Below are 22,953 nucleotides of genomic sequence, written 5' to 3' on the forward strand. Positions count from 1 at the left end.
ACAAATACTAGAAAATTTCTAAAAATTATAAAAAAAAATCCGTGGTAGAAAATTTGATGCTTGAGGTCCCTTTCAATTTTCAAATCATTTGGACATCTGAGCAGCTCTCGGCAAAAAAGACAAATTGGGGGTTTGTAAAAAGTTACTGTTCATGTACTGTTTTTGTCCAATTTGCCTTTTTTGCTGAGAGCTGCTCAGATGTCCAAGTGATTTTAAATTTGTAGCGGGTCTCATGCATCAAATTTTTTACCGCACAAAAAATTTATGGAATTTTTTATTATTATTATTTTTTATGAATTTTTTTCTAACCGGTGCAGATGAGCCTGGGCACCGAAACGCCGTCTATATATATACAGAAGAAAAGGTTTTAGAGAAACTTGAATTCGACACCAACGTTTAAATCTGTAGCAGTGAACTAGAATCTTCATATAGTTTCTACCTGTCTCCCGACTTCGATTTTCAGCCACACACACATCACATAATTGAAACGATCTTCATATACGCATTGAGATTCAGACTGCACCAGGAACACCAACTTATAGGAATTATTACAGCAGAGATGATTTGAAGAATCTATGTTACGACTAGTATAGACTATTGCTTGAACAACCGAACTGACTGTCCAGCATTCATTTTCTTCCCCTTTATGAAAATTCAAAACTCAACACGGAGAAAGGGTATGCACAGAAATATCACCGTTGGAAAGAGCAGTGTCCGTAGTAGCACCTTCTCCCCAGTAGCCCTTAACAGTGACCCTTTGCCTCATCACGCTTCATTCCTTCCTTTGACACTTCTCATCTCCACATTCGTCGTACAATGACACACAAGGACAAACCATTAACACAAAGTTCCAGAGCTTGCAGTAGTCATATTGTTGTTGGGTTGTTCCATACGAAATACAGTAAGAGCAAAGCATCATGGGACTTCACAAAATGAAAATGGCACACAAAGCCCATAGCACACTGTACCAAAAAATTATCGCCCTGGTGGTCGAAACATAGAGAGAAAAGCGTCCAGATTGCAGAAGCAATTGAAAAGGACCAAGAGTTTCCTGAAATGTTGTGAAAGAATTTTCCCAGGCATGATTTGATGGAATCGGTCTATCTATGACATCAAGCAAATCCAAACAGCGATAATCATATACATAATGAAACAAACTAACTCACTCTCATTTTGAGTCCTGATGGCAAGGAAGGCCAACCAACAATATATATTGTTTTAGGAATTATTACAGAAGCAACCAACAATGCATGAAAATCTACAATCACAAAGAAATTAATAGTTGTTGATACTATTAGACTACCGTAGGACTCCTGACAAACAATAAAATGCGTGCACACTTACAATGCATAAGAAATCCTTACATTTCTTAATAACCGAGGGAGGTAGACTGCTGTTTTTTGCTAGGAACGGAGCTCTGGAACATGCTTCATCTTGTTGTGCATCTGGTTCAAATTCCACTGGGCCTTGAAGTCCTTGTGCAGTCCCAGCATCCAGAGCTTCTTGAGGGTTCCAAGGGATTCAATGCCACGAGGGACCATATTCAGCTCCGAGAGCGACACAATGTAGATCCCATCAATGTGTGGAATGGCACCCTCTTCAATCTCCAGTTGCTTGACATTAGGCATGCACTTCAAGACGAGTGTCTTCAGCTTAGAAAAGGACCCTGCAGAAAGGACCAATATAGCTGCACTACTCACCCTGTTAAGACTGAGATAAGTTAGAGCTGGCAGATGAGATGCCAACAACTGCAGCGGATCTTCTTTCCCAAGATTGCACCAACTTAGAGCCAAGTACTTGAGATTCCTCCCATGGCCCTGAAATATTGGGCACTTGAGTGTCCCATCAGCCCAGCCACCTCTGATGATTAGCCTGTGGAGATTTTTAGAAACTGGCTTGAGTGCCTGGAAACTAATTGTTACCTTCTCATCAAATGCAGAGAGAAGTAAGCTCGAAAGCAGGGTCATATCTGAGAGAGTTTTGAAAAGGTCATCACAATTAGATGCATTGATGTTATCAACCCAAACAGTCTGCAGCTTCTTCATTTTCTTCAGCTCTAGCGACAAGTCTTTGCTGGCATGAACGGTCTCAAGAGTTTGCAGTTCTTGAAAGTTGGAGATCATTTGAGGCGCCTCAACTCCAACAAAGTACCGGAACTCCGTCTGCTTCTCATCAGCAAACCTGTCCGCTAAAAGGTGTCGCAGCTTCTCAACCTTTACAATTCCTGGTGGTAGGTTTTCTACTCTTGTTTGCTTGATGTCCAATGTCTCGAGGTTTGAGAGTTTACAAATGGTGTCTGGCAGTGACTGGACATTGGTACGCCTTAAGCCAATGTATCGGAGATTAAACAAATTCCCAATGGATGCTGGCACTTGGGTTATTGCAGAGTCTTGAAGCTCGAGAACAGTAAGGTAGCTGGATCCAGACAAAACTGATGAAAGCATGTTGGTAGAGGACGAAGCTGCCGCGAGTGACAAGATGGTACGGAGGCGTGGAAATTCCACTCCTGCAGCTGCCTTAGTGTCTACCCAACCATATGTCGAGAACCGACGAACTTCTTTATCCATGAGAATCATTTCGCCTGGATCATTTGCTGAGCCAAACTTCTCGTCCTTCGCCACGGCAAGAGCCAGGTCATGAACAATATCGTGCATCTTACATTTACTAACTCGGGAGAGCTCATCCCACTCCACAACTTCCAACATATTCCGGCTGATGAGCTCCATGAGATTTCCTTCAGCAACTTCCTCTGGCGTGCTGTTTTCTTTCTTCATCGCGAATCCTTCAGCAACCCACAGGCGCACAAGGATCTCCCGTGGCATTGCATAGTCTTCAGGGAACAAGCTGCAGTACAGTAAGCAGTTCCTGAGATCACCTGGCAAGTCACGGTAACTCAGATTAAGTACAGCTTGGACATGGTTATTCCCCCGCAGCTCGCTTCGGAGATGATTGTACATGTGATTCCAGGCGTGCTCTGTCGCTTGCTTCTTGGACAATAGGCTTCCAGAAGATACAATGGCCAATGGCAGGCCATGACACCTCTCAACTACATCAGCAGCCACCTTCTCGAGCTCCGGAGGGCACTCATGATCCGGGCTGTTGTGGAAAGCCCTTGAGCAAAAGAGCTTGAACGACTCAGCACTGCCCAATGGCTGGAGTAGCAGGCGGCGACTTGGTGGAGCAAGGGCCGCAACATCTTCCTTCCTTGTTGTGATCATAACACGGCTCCCTTGAAGACCCTGGAACGCATTGCACATCTGAGTATATGCCTCTGTGTCCCACACATCATCAAGCACGATCAAACACTTCTTGCCTTGCAGTATCTTCTTTATTGCTTCTATCAATTCATAAACATCAGCTTTGGCCCCCACGCTAAGAATAGGTGGCATCAGTGACTCTTCTGTGTGCTGTATCTTGGTGAACAATGCCCCCAGCAAATCAACCACATCATAGGCCTGGGACACCACAATCCAAGCATGAGCATCAGGGAAGTTGGTTTTCTCCCGATCAAACACATTCTTCACAAGCGTGGTTTTCCCCAAGCCTCCCATACCAGAAATTGTTATCACCGTGCTTTCTTTATCATCGCTGGTCAGCCATTCAGTCAACTTACTCCTGTTTTCCTCAATTCCCACAAGATCCTCGTCACTAAAACGTTCTGGAAAGCAGCTCCCAGACCGCTGCTTATCAATCTTTGCATGATCAGTTTTGATGGGTTGAACAGTGTCCCTCCATAATTTAGACAGTCCTTTGATGCGCAGCATCTCCTTCTCTATCTCTTCAACCTCATCGGCAATCTTACTAAAGACCTTTATATGGCGTGAACCTCTGAAGATGTACCGGTGCAGGAAGCCTTCATCCTTGAGCTTAAGAGCCTCATACGAGTACTTATCAATTACATCCTCGACACGGTAGGCCAGCTTCCTTACATGTCCAATCCAACCCTTGATGACATTGTTGCTGACTTGTGTTGTACCGAAATCTTGAATAATATCCTTCATCGTCGTCAGTTCTATGTCGATTATTTTGACCTTTGCCGGCAATTCCTTTAGAGCATCAACCTTCCTCGACAGCTTCTGTACCACAGCTGTGACAGCTTCATTCAAAACAACTGTCCCAATCTTTGACACAGCAATGAGTATCGCCTCCGCCATTCGCTTCTGAAAAACACCAACACCCAACAGGTTATATGATGCATCATACAAGAAGCTGGGATCGAGTACAACAAGTAGTAGTTGATGCATGCATGGTAATAGTAGTGGACCAGTACGAACCCCAGATGAAGGAGGTGCATGGTAATAAATAGGCTAGCAATTATGGCAAGAAATCATGAAGGGGATAACTATGTACTCCCTCCGTTCCTAAATACAAATCTTTTTTAAAGCTTCAAAGACTTATATTTAGAAACGGAAGGATTATATACTGAAAAGTTGCTAAGAAATTAGTAAAATAGGCCATCAGAGCATGCACGAGCGCCTCCCTGTGGTGGTGGCAGCGGGGTCGAGGCAGAGCATGGAGGAGGAGCGGCATCAGCAATCAATAGCAGGGCGGCACGCGGATGCTCGGCGGGCGACAGTGTGATGTGTGATGCGGCGGCGGTGCGCGCGGCCATTTGGGTTGAGGCATCCGTTCGCGCGCTAATGGGGCGGCTATGGCGACTATTTATCGCATTAAGCGAGATGAAAAGTTTCTCTCGGTGAGGCATCTGCAGATATTGGGCCAGCCCACTCACGTGCAATTAATAAAGGAAAACGGAGAGGACAAATGGGGGCGCGCAGGCCCTCCTGGTTGAGGCGGAGTGCGACGGTAATGTATCTGGTGCATCCGCAGTTGTGGTGCTACCGGTGCACCGGATGCCATAGAATATATATTTTTTTAATCTGAAAAAAATCTGGCACGTTAACGCAACATCAATGTATGATGTCACTTTTGTACAATAATTGAAATATTTTTTGAGATACAAAAATCACAAATTTTACATCAGTGTGATAATGTGTCAAATCTAAAGCCCAAGTTATGTTATATACTATTTAATGTTGAATTTGTCATTTTTGTTTTTGAGTTATTTTTCGAATTTTGACTTGAAATTTTGTGACAACCTACATTGATGTTGTGTGAGTGTACTAAAAACTTTTTAATTTTTTTAAACTTTCTAAAGCACAATGTGAGTTTGGTACATCGGTAGCACCACAAGCTTCGGAGCACCATATATTTTCCCGGAGGACGAGTAGCCACTAGGCTAGACTCCTCGTCCGTGATGTACAAGTACGGTGGTAGTTCTTACGTCAAAACAAGTCTGGGTTTTCAATTGTCTCTTCTCTGTTTTTTCCAGTTTCTTTTTGGTTTTTTCTTCGCTTTTTCTTCTTTTCATTGGTTTTTCTTTACTTTATTGTTTTGCTGTTTTTCTTTGGTTTTCATTTTTGTTCTTTTCTTTCTTTTCTTTTTTCTTCTCCTTTTTTTCAATCTTTATTGCATTTGTTTCTTTCTTTTTTTCCTTTTTCTTTGGTTTATTTATTTCTTTTTGGGTTTTATTTTTTGCTCTCTCTCTTTCTTTTGGTTTCATTCTACATTTTCTGTATATGTCAACATTTTTCTAATACAAATTTAGCATTCTTAAAATACAAATTTAACATTTTTTTAATACATGGTCGACATTTTTTCTATACACTTTTCCAATTTCTTGATTAACATTTTTGAAACACTTGTTTGTCATTTTGTTCAAATGCTTGATTAACACTTTTGTATACATGATAAAAAAAATCTTAATTTTTAAATACATGTTAAAAATTTTCTATACACATTTAACATTTCAAAATGCTTGATTAGCAAAACGAAAAAAAACACGTTTTATGTTTTCTTTTTCTTTCGCGAGTCACAGTTTTGCTTCCGTGAAAGGCAGGGGTGTGCTTTCGCGAGAGTCACGGCCGTGCCTCCTCGAAAACGGAAAAAACATGTTTTCTCTTCTTTTTTTTTCTTCCGTGAGAGTCACGATTTTGCTTCCGCGAGAAGCACGGTTGTGATTTCGTGAGAGGCACGGGCATGCCTCTTTCGAAAAGGGAAAAAACCCGTGCTCCCGGTTTGGTTTTTTCGTGAAAAAAAAGTTCGTCAAAACCTATGAACATGGGATCTAGTTTTGAATATCTCGACGCGAGGAATCCAACGGTGAAAGCGGTTCGAAATTTGGACGCACCGTTTGAGAGATAAAACATTTTTGAATAAATGGATCTACGAAAAAAGGGAAACTCTCAGGTTTCGTTTTACAACGGAGTTGATGTGATCTTTGCAACGAGTACTCCTCAACTAGTGATTTCGTAACGTTGCTCTCATGGATTCCGAGCTTATTATTCATCGGGTTGGACCTGGGCCGACTCACCTATCGAGCCCAGCCAAGTTTAGGCCTATTAACAGTATTACATTAAAAAAATCTCTATTAACATAATATCATTAAAATTTCAAATTCCCCTAAAAAAATTGAAATTTCAAATATCCTAATTCGTTTTACAACGGACATGTTGAATGCTCGGTAAATATGCAAATTTTCAGGAAGAAAATATATTTCTAATGCTCTAAAAACAATATTGGCTCTAGAAAAATGCTTACAGAAGTCTTTCTGAGCCTCGGTTTTGTGTTTTTTCTCCTAGGGCACAAGGAACTTCACAAAAATTGCACGTACGTGGAACATTCAACAATGTTTGTTGAATTTTCTTTCAATTATTTTTACTATTTCTTCCAATTTTAATGTTCAAGAGGTGCATGTGAGCTCGATCAGAAACTCCCTATCCCACTACTGAGCCATTTGGGTCGCATCCTAGAGATAAAGATGTAAAATGTATATATCCAAAAAATGATTAAAAATGTACATTATCGATCGGACGCTCCATCTAGCGCACCAAACTGTTCTAAACCAAACGATGCCACACGACATATTTGGTTGTAAAAAGTGAAATTTATTCTCTTTTTAACATAAAACCTAACATGTTACTATTTTGTGGCTTGATGTTTGCCGGTGCGCATTAGTCCGACCAGATTCTAGATACATTGCCAAAGATCACCGCCTCATCCTATTTCATTTTTTTTTCTTTGGAGGGAGCCTTAGCGAGTTCCATTGCAACTTGTTCGAATTCGGACAGTAGGCCTCCCAACTCACTACAAAGGCAAGAACCAACGGCATGTACAATAGTGGCATATGGATACAGATTCCTCATGACAAAAAATGTATAGCAGCATATAGAACATCTTTACATTCACTCCAGCTTTTCGTTTCAATTTCTGCATTTTCTTATTTCAATAATTCAAATGTAGCCCGCGAGCTTAATGAACACTCGGTTGCTCGGCTCATTAAGCTCGTAACTTGATTCTTAATGAATAGATCCAATCACTGGTTTCAGCTTGTTAAACTTAACGAGCTTAAGAAGCTAGCTAACGAGTTTCATGAGCAGATTGCTAATCTCATTTAATGAAATACATCACATATTTTTTTAATGTTAAGTGACAACATTTCTTGGTACCTCAACCAATGTATTCCATCTAATATATCCGACCTAGCCTATAGGAGACAATAACTAGTACCTGCTCACGTGATTATTTCCTTCCTTCATAAAAACACATCGCAGCTAAACCAACAGAGGGTAATGCCTGTCAACGAGTAGTCACAAGCGCTCATGAGGTTAACAAGCTCTAAAGGAATATTTTGATCGGATTTCTTTGTTAGTAAAGCTCAACGAGCTTAATGAGCCAAACAGCTTGTTAGTCTACTCCTAACAATTGTGGAGCTACACTCCTGTCAAGGTTGCTGAAATCGGCAAAAATGACGATCTATGTTGAATAATAACGAGGGGGGTGTTTAATTGGGCTAGTTAGGCCGTCTTCTGCCTTTTTGGGCCTTGCTCGCAAAAACCTAGGTGTCGTCAGGCCACAACAGGCCTGCATAGGGTGATATATGCTCGTGAATCCAGAAACTAGCTAGAAGGCTGAAGCCTAATCGATTAGAGTTTCTCATCAGTATGAAATAGTCAATTACACCGTAGGTGCTAAAACTTGGCACAAATAATCACTTTAATGCTAGAACTTGTGATGTACATATAAGTGGTTCAAGAACTTGGCTTGACGGTGCAAATACGGTGTTATGTACGCCTGCTGCGATTGACTAGGTGTGCCAGCTCAGCGTGAGGCCCGCTGTCAGTGAGACAAAGGGGAGGGCATGGCGTGTGGTTTGTCTTTTCACGACAAACCCCTCAATTTTTTTCTCTCACAAAAAAGTCGCTCCTGAGAAATTGTACATAAAATGAAAATGCTAGTCCTGAGATTCAAACAAACGACGTACAGATTACCTGCACAGTTGGCTATCCAGCACAACGAGTCGGATTTGACAACATATTAAGATATATGAACTTTATATACTTTAGGCTGAACAATATAAATTAAGAACTTTAATCCCATAAACAAGTTAAATACCGGGGCATACCACCCCAACACAAGACGTCTCTTGTTTAAAAAGTATACTTACGCTATCCATAATTCAAAAGGTTCATGTCATTGTAAAGAGAATTCATGTGTTATTTTAAAACATAGTCATACAATTTAAAATATTTATGAATTATAAAAATTCTTTATATGATTTAAATATTACACAATCAGAATCTGCAATCCGATGGCACAATAGGCTCATATTTATTTTTCATACATATTTTATATTTAGTTTTAGGTACAAATATTTTTTAAAAATAGAAACCACAAAATTTTTATTAAAACACATGAACTCTTTTTAAAATAACCTACAATTTTCTTAAACCATGATCACTTTTATATACTATATGAATATGATATTGAAAATCAGGAAAAAGATAAACATGTATACGAACTTATTTAAATACATAAAAAATTCTAAAATTAATTTAATATTTTCTTAAAATATGAACACGTTTTAAATCATAGTTTTTTAAGGTCATAAGTTAATTATATCGGTTTTTGTTAAATTTAGTATGTCGATATGTTTTCATGTTAGATGAACATTTTTAATGTAATTTATTTTATTTATATGTATATTATTTATAACACATCATTATAATTACAAAATTTTAAAATGCGAAAAACTAAAATGTTGAAATTGTCCGCACTGACTACAATTCAGTTTAGCCACGCAATCATTTTGTGTTATAGTCATAAAATTTAATTATATGGATTTTGTTAAATTAGTACATGGGTATGTTTTGATGTTATATGACATTTTCAATGTAATTTATTTTGCTTATATGTGTATTATTTGTATCACATATTATGGTTTACATAATTTTTAGAAAATTTAAAAACTGGAAAAAATGAAAATGTTGAAAATGAAAGTGTTGTGTTATTTTCATAAAGTGTAATTGACATCAGAATAACTTGCAAGAAGTCTAGCTAGGTGGTTTGGCCAGAACCTGCTCACGCAATCTGCAGGTCGCTGGTTCAAACCTTGGCTGACCATTTTCTTTTTTTGTACTTTTTCATGGAGAAAAAATATACTCCCTCCATTCCAAAATATAGAGCGCCCGCGCTTCCTGAGGTCCAACTTTGACCATAAATTTAACCAACGAGACCAACTGCGGCGGAAGAAAAAAAAATTATATAATTGAAAACTCCTTTTGAATACGAATTCGCTGATATAATTTTTGCTCCCGCCGCAATCGGTCTTGGTAGTTAAATTTACGGTCAAAGTTGAAGCACGGAGATAGAGGAAGCACTACATTGTGGAATGGAGGGAGTATCAGGGGCTTTTCGCAAAATAAACTGGCCACACGCCCAGCCCAACCCTTTTTGGCCACTGAAAGTGGGCTCCTCGCCATGTGGGAACGCCAAGTCAGAGCTGCAGGCTCATACAACACCGTATTGGCATCAGCAAGCCAAGTTCTTGAACCACTTATATGTACACCACAAGTTTCAGCACTAAAGTGACTTTTTGTGTCAAGTTGTAGCACCAGTGGTGTAATAGACTCTATGAAATACTTCATACGGCGTGCACATGCAATAAATAGCGCAATCCCTGTTTGACGCATTAAGCGTCAGAATGTAATCATTTCGCCCAGATGAGGGGGACCCGGCAATGTAAATGGGCTTGTCCATTTTAGATAGCGAATCTACTATAGCATCCTGTTATGAGAACCTTCTAGAAGGTCCTGATAATTTTTCTATATTTTCTTTGCAGGTTTATTTTGTGTTTTGCATTTCCTTTATTTTTAATCAAAACTTAAAAAATTGTTCATAATTCTTAAGAATGTTTGCAAATTTTTTTAAAAATCATGTTTTCCAAAACATATTCACCATATCTACAAAAATGTTTGCAAATTCAGAAACATATTGGAGTTTATGAAAAAGTACAAAACTTATAGAAAGGTTTGGTTTTTTTAGAAAATATTCACAAATTTAAAAAATGCACGTGTTTTGAAATTGTTCAGTTTTTGACAAAAGTTCGAGCTTTAAACAAGTTCATTTTTATCTGTGTTTTCATAACATTTTGGCAACTTGGGAAAAATGTTAATTTTTTATTTTTGGGGTTTTGGTATTTGGTGGGTTTTTCCTATGTTTTGACTGGAAAAAACTATTTTACTTTTTAGTTTTTGGGTTGCAATGCTTTTCATGAGAAGTACAAAATGTGCTTCTGCGAGAAGTAGTGCTTCCTGAAAAGGGAGAAGCACAATTGTGCTTCGCAAAATAAAAACACAGTAGGTGCTTTCGTGACAAGTACAACTGTGCTTCCTAAATAGGAAAACACACAATTGTGCCTTCTCGAAAAAGGGAAAATCACAACACGTACTTCCATGAGAGGCACAACCGTGCTTCCCAAAAAGGAAAAAGTACAACTGTTCTTCCACGAAAAAGATAAAAAGCCAAGGCTATGCTTCCCGAAAAGGAAAAATCAAGAACTGTGCTTCCAGAGAAGGGAAAAGCACATCTAGGGTTCCCAAAGAGTGTGAAAAGGCACAATTGTGCTTCTGTGGTTTTCTTCGGGTATTTTTTAAGATTATCGGTTTCTATTTTTTGTTTTTTTGTTTTCCGCCTTTTTTGTTTCCATTTTGCTGTTTACAGTTTTTTCGATTACCTATATTTTCTGATTTTTTTTGTCCTTTTCCCGTCGAAACCTATTAACCTGGGAACTAATTTTGAAGATCTTGATGCAGAAAAAATCCTATGACGAAAACGGTTCATGATTTAGACACACGATTCAAGAGGTAAAAGATTAAAAAAGTTCTACGGATAAGAGAAAAAGTCTCAGGTTGCGACAAATGGGCGCACTACACTTATCAGCAATAGAGAAAGTGGGAATGGCCTTTGCAAAGAGTACCTTTTAATTAGTGGTTTTTCCAAATAGTGTCTCACCGGTAGGAGGCGCACACCCCCACTCCCTTGTTTAGTTTTTTGACTGGCTGACCCGTTCTTTTTCCTCAATGATGTTTGGTTCTTCTTGTCTGGATTCTCTAATTTTTGCAGCTGAGTTTTGTTCCTTCTTCTTTTTTCTTTTTTCTCTCTAGTTTTATTCATGAACGTTTTCGAATCCACGAACATTATTTTGGTTTTGTGATTTTTAAAATATTTGTGAACTCATTTTGGAATCCATGAACATTTTTTTCTGATTCAAGATATTTTTTTAATTCATGAACGTTTTTCCAATTCATGAACATTTTTCAATCCGTGAACAATTTCCAAATTCCTGAAAATATTTTTCAAGTTAGTGAACATTTTCAATATTCTTTTTTCCCTAAAACATCAAACCTACGGGCAAATGATGAGGGAAGAAAACAGTGAAGAGGACCCCACCCTAGAAACACTCTCTCTCTCTCTCTCTCTCTCTCTCTCTCTTACCAGCCAGGCCCATAGTCAGATGAGGCTACCAGGGTGTACCCCTAGCTCGCACGCATCCAGGGCATGCAACAGGAGGTCGCGGGGTGGCCAAAGGCGAGTTAGCGGCGTACCTAAACGCTGGCAGCAGCTCGGACGTGACTACGATGACTCTATATGGCACGGGTGAGTAGGATGATGGGCTCATTAGCCTACTGGAGATGCTAGGAGCGCACTGACACACTCACGACGACGAGCACGAGCTGCAGCGATGGCAGGCGACCATGGCGTCAACGGAGCTCGGCCATGGTGGGGATCATAGCCAGAGCATGAAATCGAGGAGGGTGCAGAGGGGAAAGGTTCGTGAGATCACAGCAAAGCTATCGGTGCAGTTGGTGAGGTGGGGGAGGCTCTCCAGACGATGAATCGAGCGACGGCGGTGATTTGGTTGATTTTGGCCCTCCTAGATCGAACCCGTTGGTGGTGAGGTAGAAGGCGTTCTGGCAGAGCTCTTGGACATGGTGGTTGGAGAGGGACTAGCCAGAGGCTACGCAACCGCGGAGCGACGGCAAGTGGCAGCTCTCGGAGACAATCCAGGCTGAAGGTTGAAGACAACTATCTGTGGTGGTGGGCTAGGCTAGCTACATGGGCCGGCTATAGGTAAGTTTCTCTGTCTTTTTCTTCTTCCTTTGTTTCAGTTTTTTTCTTTTTCTTCAGCGAGGGGTAAAATGTCCAGAAAACATCCATGTGATGGTCAAACCCCTTGACCAGACGGAAACGGCATGGAGGGGTATTTTCATAAGGGCACCAAACAGAAGAGAGTATAATTGAGCACTGTTTTTATTTAGGGGTAAAAATAAGGTGGGGCTCAAATTAGGCTGAAAAATGAAAATGTCCCTAAAAAATATTATACAACTACAGTCTTGCATGACAATGAATAAGCTATTAATCTATGATAGCATGCATTACGAAGGTAGTGTTATACACTACTATCATATGCATAATACTAACTTGTGATACTCTCCACTACAAGCAGTCTAAGGCACGATTCCTCCTGTCATATTTTTAGTCTGGTGGACGTTGGCTCGTTAGCACTCCAGTTAGCGGTAGGCAAGCGCACAACATCAGTGACCTTCCAACCTGGGCAATGCAAGAACCAAAAGGCAACAAGTAGCAACAGATCGGCAACGACAAGGGCCATGGTCGGCCCACGGCGAACCATTCTCTGTAATCTAGTGAGAAATTTCGCAAGTGATAACGAATGATGGCATTAATAACTAGACTTGTTAAAGATCAGACTTGGATTCTTTTTTGTTGACACTAGAAGAGATTCACAAGTGAATCTATTAGTGTATACATATGTCTGGGTAGACTAAAATAAAGTACTTTTAACTTGTTGTGTTCCCAGGTTTTGGCAAGCTGCTAGCTCCACCACTGGAAAGACAAACGTGTTTGGCTCATGGCCTTTGCTCGCAGATCTATCCAGGAGGAAGATAGATCTGAGAGGATAATGAGGAATTCAGGGGTGGGTGGGGAGACATATATGAGAGGAGTAAGAGCCTCTCTAGCCGCGCTCCCAATAAGGCCCCCCAGACGACTTTTCGACCGTTGGTGTCGAAAAATTGGCCCAGTCGCGTCCTCAAGAACCCATTTTTCACCGGCTCGGGCTGAAATTTGCGCCGGCGGACTTAACCTGAACCCAGCGTGCTGGGGGCGCCGGGCGAATCGTTTTTGGCGCGAAACAGCCGCGGGCCCTCCTTGCCAGCGACTCGTCTCTCTTCTTGCCGCTTCATCGTCCTCATCGCCTCGTTTCCCGCAACGAATCAATGCCAAAGCCGCCGCGCGCTGCCGTGCCGGTCAGCCTCCTTCATTGATGCCACACGGGTGCGCAGTAACCGGACGACGCGCGTCCCCTCGCCCGCCACACGTACGAGCGGCGCCTCCGCCTATATAAGCCGAACCCCAGCGCACCAGTGACACGCACATAATCTCCACTGCCGCAGCGCCATTTCTCCCCCTTTCCTCCCTCTCCTCTCGCCGTCTTCAGTTCAAAGCATGGCCGAGCGCTTCCCAGGCGACGGTGCGGCGGCGAACGGCTTCGGCAGCCGCCACCTTCACGAGGACGAAACTCGGCTCCTCTTCGAGGCCGAGTACCCGGTCCGCCGGACATGCGGGTGCCGGGGGCATGGAGGATCAGCGCCGGTGGGTCCCGGTGCCACCACCGCCCACCGGGGCGGCGCGGCGTGCGGAGATCACGCGTATCCGCGCCTCTCTACCGCGGGCGGCGAGGAAAGGTCCGCGGTATGTCCCCGACAGCCCGCTCTGGGAGCCCTACTTCCGCCGCCGCCACGCCGAGCAGCTAGAGGTCACCAACGGCGTCGTGCCCTCCGGAAGGCTCAACTCCGAAGGCCGGCGCCGATGGTGGAGCATGCCCGGCCGCACGCTGGAGGCCGTTCTCGAGTACATCGAGGGTGGCAACACGCCGAGGCTAGAGTACCCCGGTCCCCCGTCCATCTCTCGCCGGCATGGGAGCTCGTGGACGCCGAGGCGCATGGACCTGGGGGCGTCCTCCTCCTCGTCCGGCCGCTCGTCCGACTCTCCCTGCCTCTGCCCCGTCAAGTTGGAGCCTCAGGACACGCCTGTCAGCGCGCGCACCCGCAGCTCCGGCGTCCGCATTGACGACTCCGCCCCCGCCTCTGGCCGCCTCGTCCTCGTCAGGCCGAAGCCGGAGCCCGGCCTCCCCACGGAGTACGAGGAGATAACCCGGCGCGGCTTCTCCGACGAGGACGCCCTACGGTGGGTGCGGGACGACTACCTCCGCGACGAGATGGTCCGGCAGTGCCGGGCCCTAGAGGAGATAGCCGCCCGCAAACGTGGGCGCGAGGGTTGGCGGCCGCGGAGGAGGCGGCGGCGACGACGACGACGGGGACTACACGCGGTTCTACCGCCTCCTCGGCATGTAGAACTGCAAGGGCGGCGGACGGCGAGGAGCAGTCTAGTAGCGTTTTTAAAAAATATTTTAAATATGTACGAACTCGCCGAAGTTTGATTGAATTTGCGTCGTGTTTGTGCCGAAATTAACATTTTCAAAAAAAAAAAACACGGGTGCCGCGACTAGGGGGCATCACGCCCCCAGCATGCGGTTTACGTCGGTGCGCCCCTAGAAGACGATTTTTAGCATCTCCTGAGGGGCCAATGGCTGAGATGCTCTAAGATAGAGCTAGCTGGGCGAGGTGGACTTGATGGAGGTAGATAATTTGTGGCTAAGTTCATGCTTGGTTCCTGAACGTGTTCCTATCACTAGTGGAAATCGCCTACTTTGACAAGTGCCCAACACGCTCGGCGAAGGATGAAAGAAACTTGACAACGCCTTTGTCCAGAACAGTTCTCGGCAAAAGACATTCGGTGTACACCCTAAGAAAACCAGAACTTTGTCGAGTACCGTCTGTTGGGTACTCGACATACTTATTGCCAAGATCCAAATATGTACTCTCAGCAAAATAAAGTGATTTCACGACCGTGAGTGGAGAACGGCGCCATCCGATCTTTGCCGAGTTCTCTCGACAAACACCTTCCTATTTGTCGAGTGTCAACTCTCGGCTACCTACCACCAACAACTATCTAGGTGTTGTCACGTGCCATCTTTTGCCGAGAGCTGTCGCCAAGCTCCAGATACTCCCTCCTTTCTAAATTACTCGTTGTAGAAATGAATGTATCTAGAATTAAAATATATCTAGATACATCCATACCTGCGACAAATAATTCGGAATGGAGAAAATAGTATAGAATAGCTTGGTCGTATAGAACACAATAACTATCACTAGGTTGTACAGCGAGCTCCTCTGGACCACACCGTCACCGTGGTGCATTTAACTCTCTCTCTCTCTCTCTCATCACCTCTTCAGTGATTTATGTTGAGGATAAAAAGACCAGTCCCTCGCAATTGTGCAATGCTTGCACGAGATATGTTTGGCCGTTGGGTACGCTCGGAACAAGGGCTCGGCATGATTTTACCCAGGTCCGATCTCCTTCGTGTCGGGCAATAGCCCTACTCCTATTTGGATTTGATCATATCTTTGTAAAAAATATACCAATTATGAAGAAGTTAATTATATCTTACACTGCTTTTGGATGTCTTCATTGGAAGACTGGAATCTGAATTCGTATTGGTAAACTTCCAATTCACATGTTTGGTTGGACACCGAATTGGCACTCCGTAATGAAACCAAATTCAGGACGAAATCGCTTCCACCCAAAGTACCCGCCCACAACACGGAGGCCTCCCGCTGTGAATTGCTCTGAAATGGCTCCTCCCGCAAAAACGTACCGCTTCAGCCTCTTCCCCCCGCCCCCCTGCCGAACAGATAAGGAGAGAGGAACGAGAGGGCGGCGGTGTCGACAGGGCTGGCGGCGGCACTCAGGTCCGTTCCCTCTCCGGCCCCCTCCTACTGCCGCAAGCTCCGGCGCCGCCGCATCCCCCCTGGTCCATCCTCGTCCGCCGCATCTCCTAGGTTGTGCCACCATCCTCCGTCCTCCTCCTAGGTCGCGGCTCCGTTCCCATCTCCGGTTAGGTCCTCCCCTAGGTCGCGACCTCGTCCCCGTCTCCGGTCGACTTGCTCGTGGGTCGCGGCTCTATCCCCCATCTTCGGTCAGTTCATAGCTCGCGGCTCCCTCTGCAGTCCCGGGTCGCTGCGACTTGTCCTCCCGGGTCGCGCCACTCCTCCCATGCCTGTGGCTCCCTAGTCCCCGTCCGCTGCGTCTCGGGCAGCTGCCTGTACATCCACGAGAGCAGCCCCCCCCCCCTGCGTAGCTGCCCTCTGTTCTAAATCTCTCTGAACCCCTGTTTGTTCTCTGTAGTCTGAACCCTCAACTGTCTTTTTAATCTTTTTTCCCTAATCAGCTGCACCAAGACTAATTTTTTTTGTTCAACACTGCAGATTTATGAAGTGTTCATCAATCTGCATGCCTGTTGAAGGTATATGGCTGAATCCCCTCTGTTTTGTCTATGCATTTGTGTATGTGATGTCTCTTTGATTGCCTTACGACTAGACAATTCAATTGTAATTTGTACAGCACAATGTCGGATCAATTGGAGTTGATTGAGTGGATAAATGAAGAAAATAAAAGACGGAAGAGGAAAATAATTGTTTTGACTAAATTGTTTGTTGAAACATGTGCTCTTGCATTAGCATTTGTTACTACACAAAGGGATAGGGGACCAAGGGACCTGGAAAGTTTTAATGATGATGAGGACAAGCATAGGCTTAGGAAATATTTGCTTAAAACCATGTATGATGGATCTGAAGTGGCATGCTACGATCAATTGCGTCTAACAAAACGAAACTTTCATGACCTTTGCACCATGTTACGGGAGAGATGTGGCCTCCGTGATAGTGTAGATGTGACCGTGGAAGAGAAAGTTGCAATGTTCTTACTTGTAGTTGGCCATAGTATCAAGATGAGGATGTTGCGTGGCACATACAAGCGTTCTTTATGGAGATATGAAGAAGGACTTAGTTGATGCTTTCAAGACAACTGAGCCTATTCCACTACCAAAGGTTACCACACCCGCTGAAATACTTGATGCACTTAGGTTGATACACGATTTAGCTGAGCAAGATATGCTTCGATGTTACGGGAAGTTGGTACTCAATGATCGCCTACTTCAAGCTCTGAAGGAGCTGCCCATTACCATGAGGAAGACATGGCTGCTAATGTTGCCTTGAAGATCAATGCTTTTATGTGCTGTTGAACTTTGAACCATCTGTTTTATGTCATGTTGAACTTGGAACTATGTATGTACTGCCTTGTTGAACTTGGAACCACGTATGTACTGCCATGTACTGTTTATGTCAAGCATTTGGACCTATCTTCTAAATTGTTGTGATTTATGTCATGTACGAGACCATATTTGAGACTACATGCTATTTCTTATTGTTTCAAATTTTGTGTTATGTTATCGTAAAAAAATATTGTTGTTATTCTATCACCATTTGTGTTTCCTAATGCTTTTCTAGAATATTTAATTATTTTATTGCTATATATTCATTCATAGTCAGATTTCATTTTTGAGTGATGTAGAACATGGTATAACCTGGTAATGTAGCTATGCAATTTCAAAGTTTGTCATCCAAACAAGATTCTGTATTGAAATCTCAGAGGCATTTCAAGGGCCAATTCGTTGGACAACCAAACATGTGAATTCGTATTCGTCCCATTTCAGTTTCCACACCGATTTGGAATTCAGGCCAATTCAATATGGAGCTCTCCAATGGAGACATCCAAACGAAGCCTTACATGTGTTGCAGACTTATATGTTTTATGGAGTACCCAAGTGTAAGATTTTTGTTGATACTTATGTAGGAACATTTGTATGACAGCGTTTAAGAAAGACTATCCTAATCACCATTCATTCAAGGAAAGAGAATACGACAACGTTGAAAAGACTATCCCAGTCTACATCTGTAAGTCCTCTGGGGAACAAACCATATAGCAAGTACAAAAAAAGTATAGAATACTGCACGGCTCGACAATTTTCAGATTAACATAAGTTGATTAATTTACGAAAATTGAACATAAGTAAATTTACGAGTATTCAACCTTAAATTAAAGGCATACCTACTGGAGACTTGACCTGGAACCTTGTAGGTGTCCTGCAAACTCAAACTAGCTAGAACATCTAGTGAGATTGATGTCGAATGATGCAATCAAACCCTGCATAAAAAATATACACACAAAGATGCTTTAATTATCTAAGATTTTTTTCATAACTATGATAATCTATTGTGAATAAAAATAAATAGGATTTGAAATAATACCTAAATTAAAAACGAGCAGTTTTCGTGGAAACAGAACAAGCAGTTCAACTCACTAGCCACGTACATTTAATGATACACGATTTTTTTTTGAGGATCAATGATACACGATTTTAAGGGTGTTGTTTAGTTACCCACTAATTACAGGATACACGATATGCTGGCATCTTATTCTCCACTATTTACGGGATGTCGTCTATTGTCAATAAAAAAATTACGGGATGTGATCAATATCCATTGTGCGAACCAGACGGAGATTTCGGACATGAATCACAACATGGAAGAAAAACAATGCGGTGAACGTCGATTAGTAATTGGTTAGAACGATGCAACTGCTTGCACGACAACTAGTTTATATGTATGTGTAGCAAGCGGTAGATTCATGCAACGGGGCCTATGGGACGAGGCAACCATGGCTGCGCAAGGTCGCTCGATCAGGGAGCCGGCAGCTAGTGCTCGAGCGGGACACCAGGAGAATTTAGATCCAGAGATAAAAAAAAGTGCACTTGCATTAGCGAGCCAAAAAGTCTAAAGTACCCTTTGAACAAGGGAAATGTTTCGGGACGGCACGCCGGCTGAAATTTCAGCCGGTCGCTCTGGTGGCTCACGCACTGCACTACGTCCCTTATCTTATCTTTTCCTTACACCACATCACATCCAAATTGTATCCTCTCTCACTTTTCTACCTCGTCGCCGCCCAATCTTCTCGGCTCTCCTCCCCGACCTCTCCGACAAGAAGCTTCACGGGCTCTCTGGCGAACACGCCATGCTGCTGATGTGAGGTTCAGCCATGGTCCGCGAGCTCATAGAATTAGGGGCGGCCATGGCCTGCAAGCTCTCACTGCAAAATACGGCGGGGGCGGCGAGCGATCCCATGGCCGATGCTGCAAGCGAGGTGGCTGCCCGCGGATTGGATGGCGAGGTCGTCGACGTCGCGCTTCCCCCCACCACCCCCTGCCCCCTCCCCTTTGCGGCGCCACCGGACGCCCGCGCTGTGAGACAACAGCTGAAGCGGTCAAGCGGCCATGGTGGTGTTGCAAGCATCACCAACTACCGGCGATGTCAACAGCAGACGTCGGTGAGGAGACTGAGGCATTCGGTGCTGCAACGGGTGAGTTTTTTGGCTGTAACTAGATCGGTAAAAAGCTGCAACCAATAGCCGTCGACGGTGGAGATGAAGGCCCTCCGGGGCTGCAAACGGCAAGTGTTTTTGCTGGAAATGGTAAAAAAAACTACATCCACACATGACCGGTGCTGGAACCGCACGACCGTCGAGTCGTTTTGCTGGTACTGGCTTGTTGTTTTGCTACAACCGGCAAAAAGTTTGCTAGATCCAGCAAGATTATTTCGTCTGCAACCGTCGGCATCGACGCATTTTTGCTGGAACCATGATGATTTTTTGCTGGAATAGTTTTGTTTTTTGCTACCACCAACGAAACCCCATTTTGTTGCTGAATTTTGCTGCTGCGCACGGTGGTGGAAGCCGACGGCGGCGGCCGCAGAGGCTGCGACAGCGGGGTGCTGCAACCACGACGCCTCGTGCTGGAACCAGTCCATGAAAAGCTGCAAACAGCAGAAGCTGGATCATGCATTTTGATTTTTGCTCGAACCAGCGCATTTGTTTGATGCAACCGGCTAGTTTGTTTGCTACTTTGATCTATCTTGAAGTTTGCTGTTGTGGTTGTTTTTGCTGAAACCTTTGTCATTTTTGGCTGGAAGCGGCCATTTTTTTTGCTTCAACTGATGATTGGAGATTCTTGTCGTTCAGACTTTTCAGTTGAAACATGACGCTGCTAGTTGACGACGGTGGCAAGCCAGATCCAACAACACGGGTTTTTTTGTTGCGACCATGGGACCTTGGCCTGGGATTTAGAGCTGCATCTCAATAGTGACCGTGCCCTGGGATCTACTGGCAGCTGTATTGCCATCTCGGCGTTGGGGGCGGGACCTCACTGGTGCTCGCCGGTCACGGCCACGGCGGCGGCCAGATGTTACCCACGGCCACGAGTATGGGATGGGGTGTGAGGTGGGTGGGGGACGGCGCTACACGATGGCGAGGGGCCGAGGGCCTGTTTTTTCTCGTGAGCGGCGCGGGGAAGAAGATGCCACAGAAGGGAGGACCAAATCCAACGACGCACACAAGGGGATGAATCAGGTGGATGTGGTGCGACCTGCCGAAATTTCAGCCAGCACACCGGCGCCTATCGCTGGCCTTTGAACAAAGGGTTAGATTTAACTGGTAGTCCTAACACTACTTAATATTTTTTTCGAGAAACTTTCTATCTATTCATCTTTAACATGGTAGTACAAAGAACAGTCGAGGTAATAAAAATTACAACCATGCCCATGAACCACCTAGCGATGACTACAAGCACTGAAGCGAGCCGAAGACGAGCCGCCGTCATCACCCCTCTCACCGGAGCCGGCAAACCTTATTATAGTAGACAGTAGGGAAGTCGTCGTGTTAAGACCCTATAGGAGCAGCGCACCAGAATAGCAACCATCATCGATGAAGAAACCCGTAAATCAGAAGGATCAAACCTGTAAACACCTAAACGAAGTCGAACAAAGACAGGATCCAAATACATCCACCGAAGACCGGCACCGACCGAATCTCGCAAGATCCGACGGAGGCAAACCTCCACACACCCTTCGACGATGCTAGAAGCACCATTGAGATGGGGATAGAATGTGGGAGACATTATTCCTAATAAGGAACGTCGCTGCCGCCACAGCCAGAACCAAGACGTTGAATCTAATAAGAACGAGAACGGGGTCCCTCCCACCAGCGGGAGGCCGAGAACCTCTGCACCTCCATGGCCTAGAGGCCATCGGAGATGGGACGGACCGGCGGCTGCCTACGGGAGGAGAAGAGCCTTTCTTGTTGAGGAGGAAAGAACGTGGGAAGCTAACACTTGCTTAATAGTTAGTACCAGGGTGTACCATCCTCGCAAAAAAAAAGTACCAAGGTGTAGCGTAAAAAAGCTCCTCTATACCTGTCGCATATAATAAACTGAAGGGTAATAAATGACATATTAGGATAATCTTTTCCATTGTGTGAGATGTGCATCTTTCTGTTGGATGAGAAACTTTTCCTCTAGTGTCCATGTTGGATACGGAGGAGAACATACAAATCTTTTGCGTTGTGTAAAAGAAGTAAGCATACAAATAATATAGCTGAATAAACTCTTGTACAGAGTTAAGCAAAGCTGGGACGAGAAGCAAACATTGAAATAGGAGTACAAATTCGGAAGAAAGTCTAGGTAAAACTCTAGCTACATCGATCTCAACTACTCAAAGAGGAGTATGACAAAGAAACGCTAACCTGTAAGAGACGGACTGCAAGCGCTTGTGAGATAGGACAGTTGGCCGATGTGGGACTTGATCTGCTAGATCTGAATTCAGATGAGTATATGTATATGCTCGCAGCAGTGAACCAATTCCTTGCTGTCCAGCTCACCTTCTTTATTTTAGCTTGAGTACCATCTGTCCATCTCCCATGTGTAAATTGATCGATCGACGTGCACGGGCACTTGGGGTCTTCGATTTTACCAATTTTCTGGTAGTACTTCGCATTTGAAGACTACTCCCTCCATTCCATAATATAAAAATGATTTGGTCTGCATATAAGATTTGGTTAAAGTTAAATTTTGTTAACTTTAGCCTAAAAAGCCCCAGGAGGCGGAAACTCCAATCCAGCATCCTTTGTAGGAGTCATTATCCGCAAATTTTTTTTTTGAACATAATACAGATGCAGGCGCTCATAAACACGCATACACTCATCCCTATGAACACACACATGTACACCCTATCCATGAATAAATGCGAACACCATGACTTGAACCCTGATGGGCTAAGCAATACCACTGTCCACCTAACCATCTAACCACAGATTGGTTTGAGAGAAGAAAAAAACTAGTTGATCTGTTCAATGCGCGTAGACAGCTCCTCAAAGGCTAGATTTGTCACAGGGCTCCTCCAACTGCTGACAGATTCATGTTATAAATTCATAGTCAATTAAATACATTTCAAACTTCTTGTTCGCATTTATCTTTTGAGCCATGGGCATAGCGAGTCATCTAGTGACTAGTGTGCAAGAAGTCCTGCTACCTGCATCGATTAGACATCAACTCTCACAGTGTGTTGGGTGATCATAGTGTGATATGTTGTGGAGATCATCCCTAGCGTGACATTGAGGTCATGGAGATCGTCCTATACATAAAGTCTGAGCATGGGCACGGTATTTCCATGCGATGGGATAGAGATGCTTTATTTTAGGTGATGGTAGAGAGATGAGTAGCAATTGACTTTTTTGTCAAGAGTTTGT

The 22,953-nt window shown here is 43.8% G+C and overlaps 1 protein-coding gene across 2 annotated transcripts; it reads right to left on the reverse strand.

Annotated features, from left to right (window-relative positions):
• Window positions 1–725: 725 nt before the first annotated feature.
• LOC125535779 (disease resistance protein RPM1-like) lies at window positions 726–22,106 on the reverse strand. Of its 2 annotated transcripts, none has more exons than XM_048698936.2 (3): window positions 21,952–22,106; window positions 18,430–18,525; window positions 726–4,160 (listed from the first exon to the last, which is right to left on the reverse strand). In XM_048698936.2, the coding sequence occupies exon 3, from the start codon at window positions 4,152–4,154 to the stop codon at window positions 1,404–1,406; it is 2,751 nt and encodes a 916-aa protein (XP_048554893.2). In that variant the 5' UTR covers window positions 4,155–4,160; window positions 18,430–18,525; window positions 21,952–22,106; the 3' UTR covers window positions 726–1,403. The 2 variants fall into 2 exon arrangements, with proteins under 2 accessions (XP_048554893.2, XP_087400283.1); XM_087544157.1 differs by lacking the exon at window positions 21,952–22,106 and adding an exon at window positions 18,630–18,808.
• Between the last annotated feature and the right edge of the window lie 847 nt (window positions 22,107–22,953).

Source organism: Triticum urartu, chromosome 1A (genome assembly GCF_056163025.1).
Source record: "Triticum urartu cultivar PI428250 chromosome 1A, HENAU_Tu73, whole genome shotgun sequence".
Lineage (NCBI taxonomy): Eukaryota > Viridiplantae > Streptophyta > Magnoliopsida > Poales > Poaceae > Triticum > Triticum urartu.

Coding starts and splice junctions, on each gene's coding strand:
- LOC125535779 (XM_048698936.2), bottom strand. CDS start 4,154: ATGGCGGAGGCGATACTCATTGCTGTGTCAAAGATTGGGACAGTTGTT.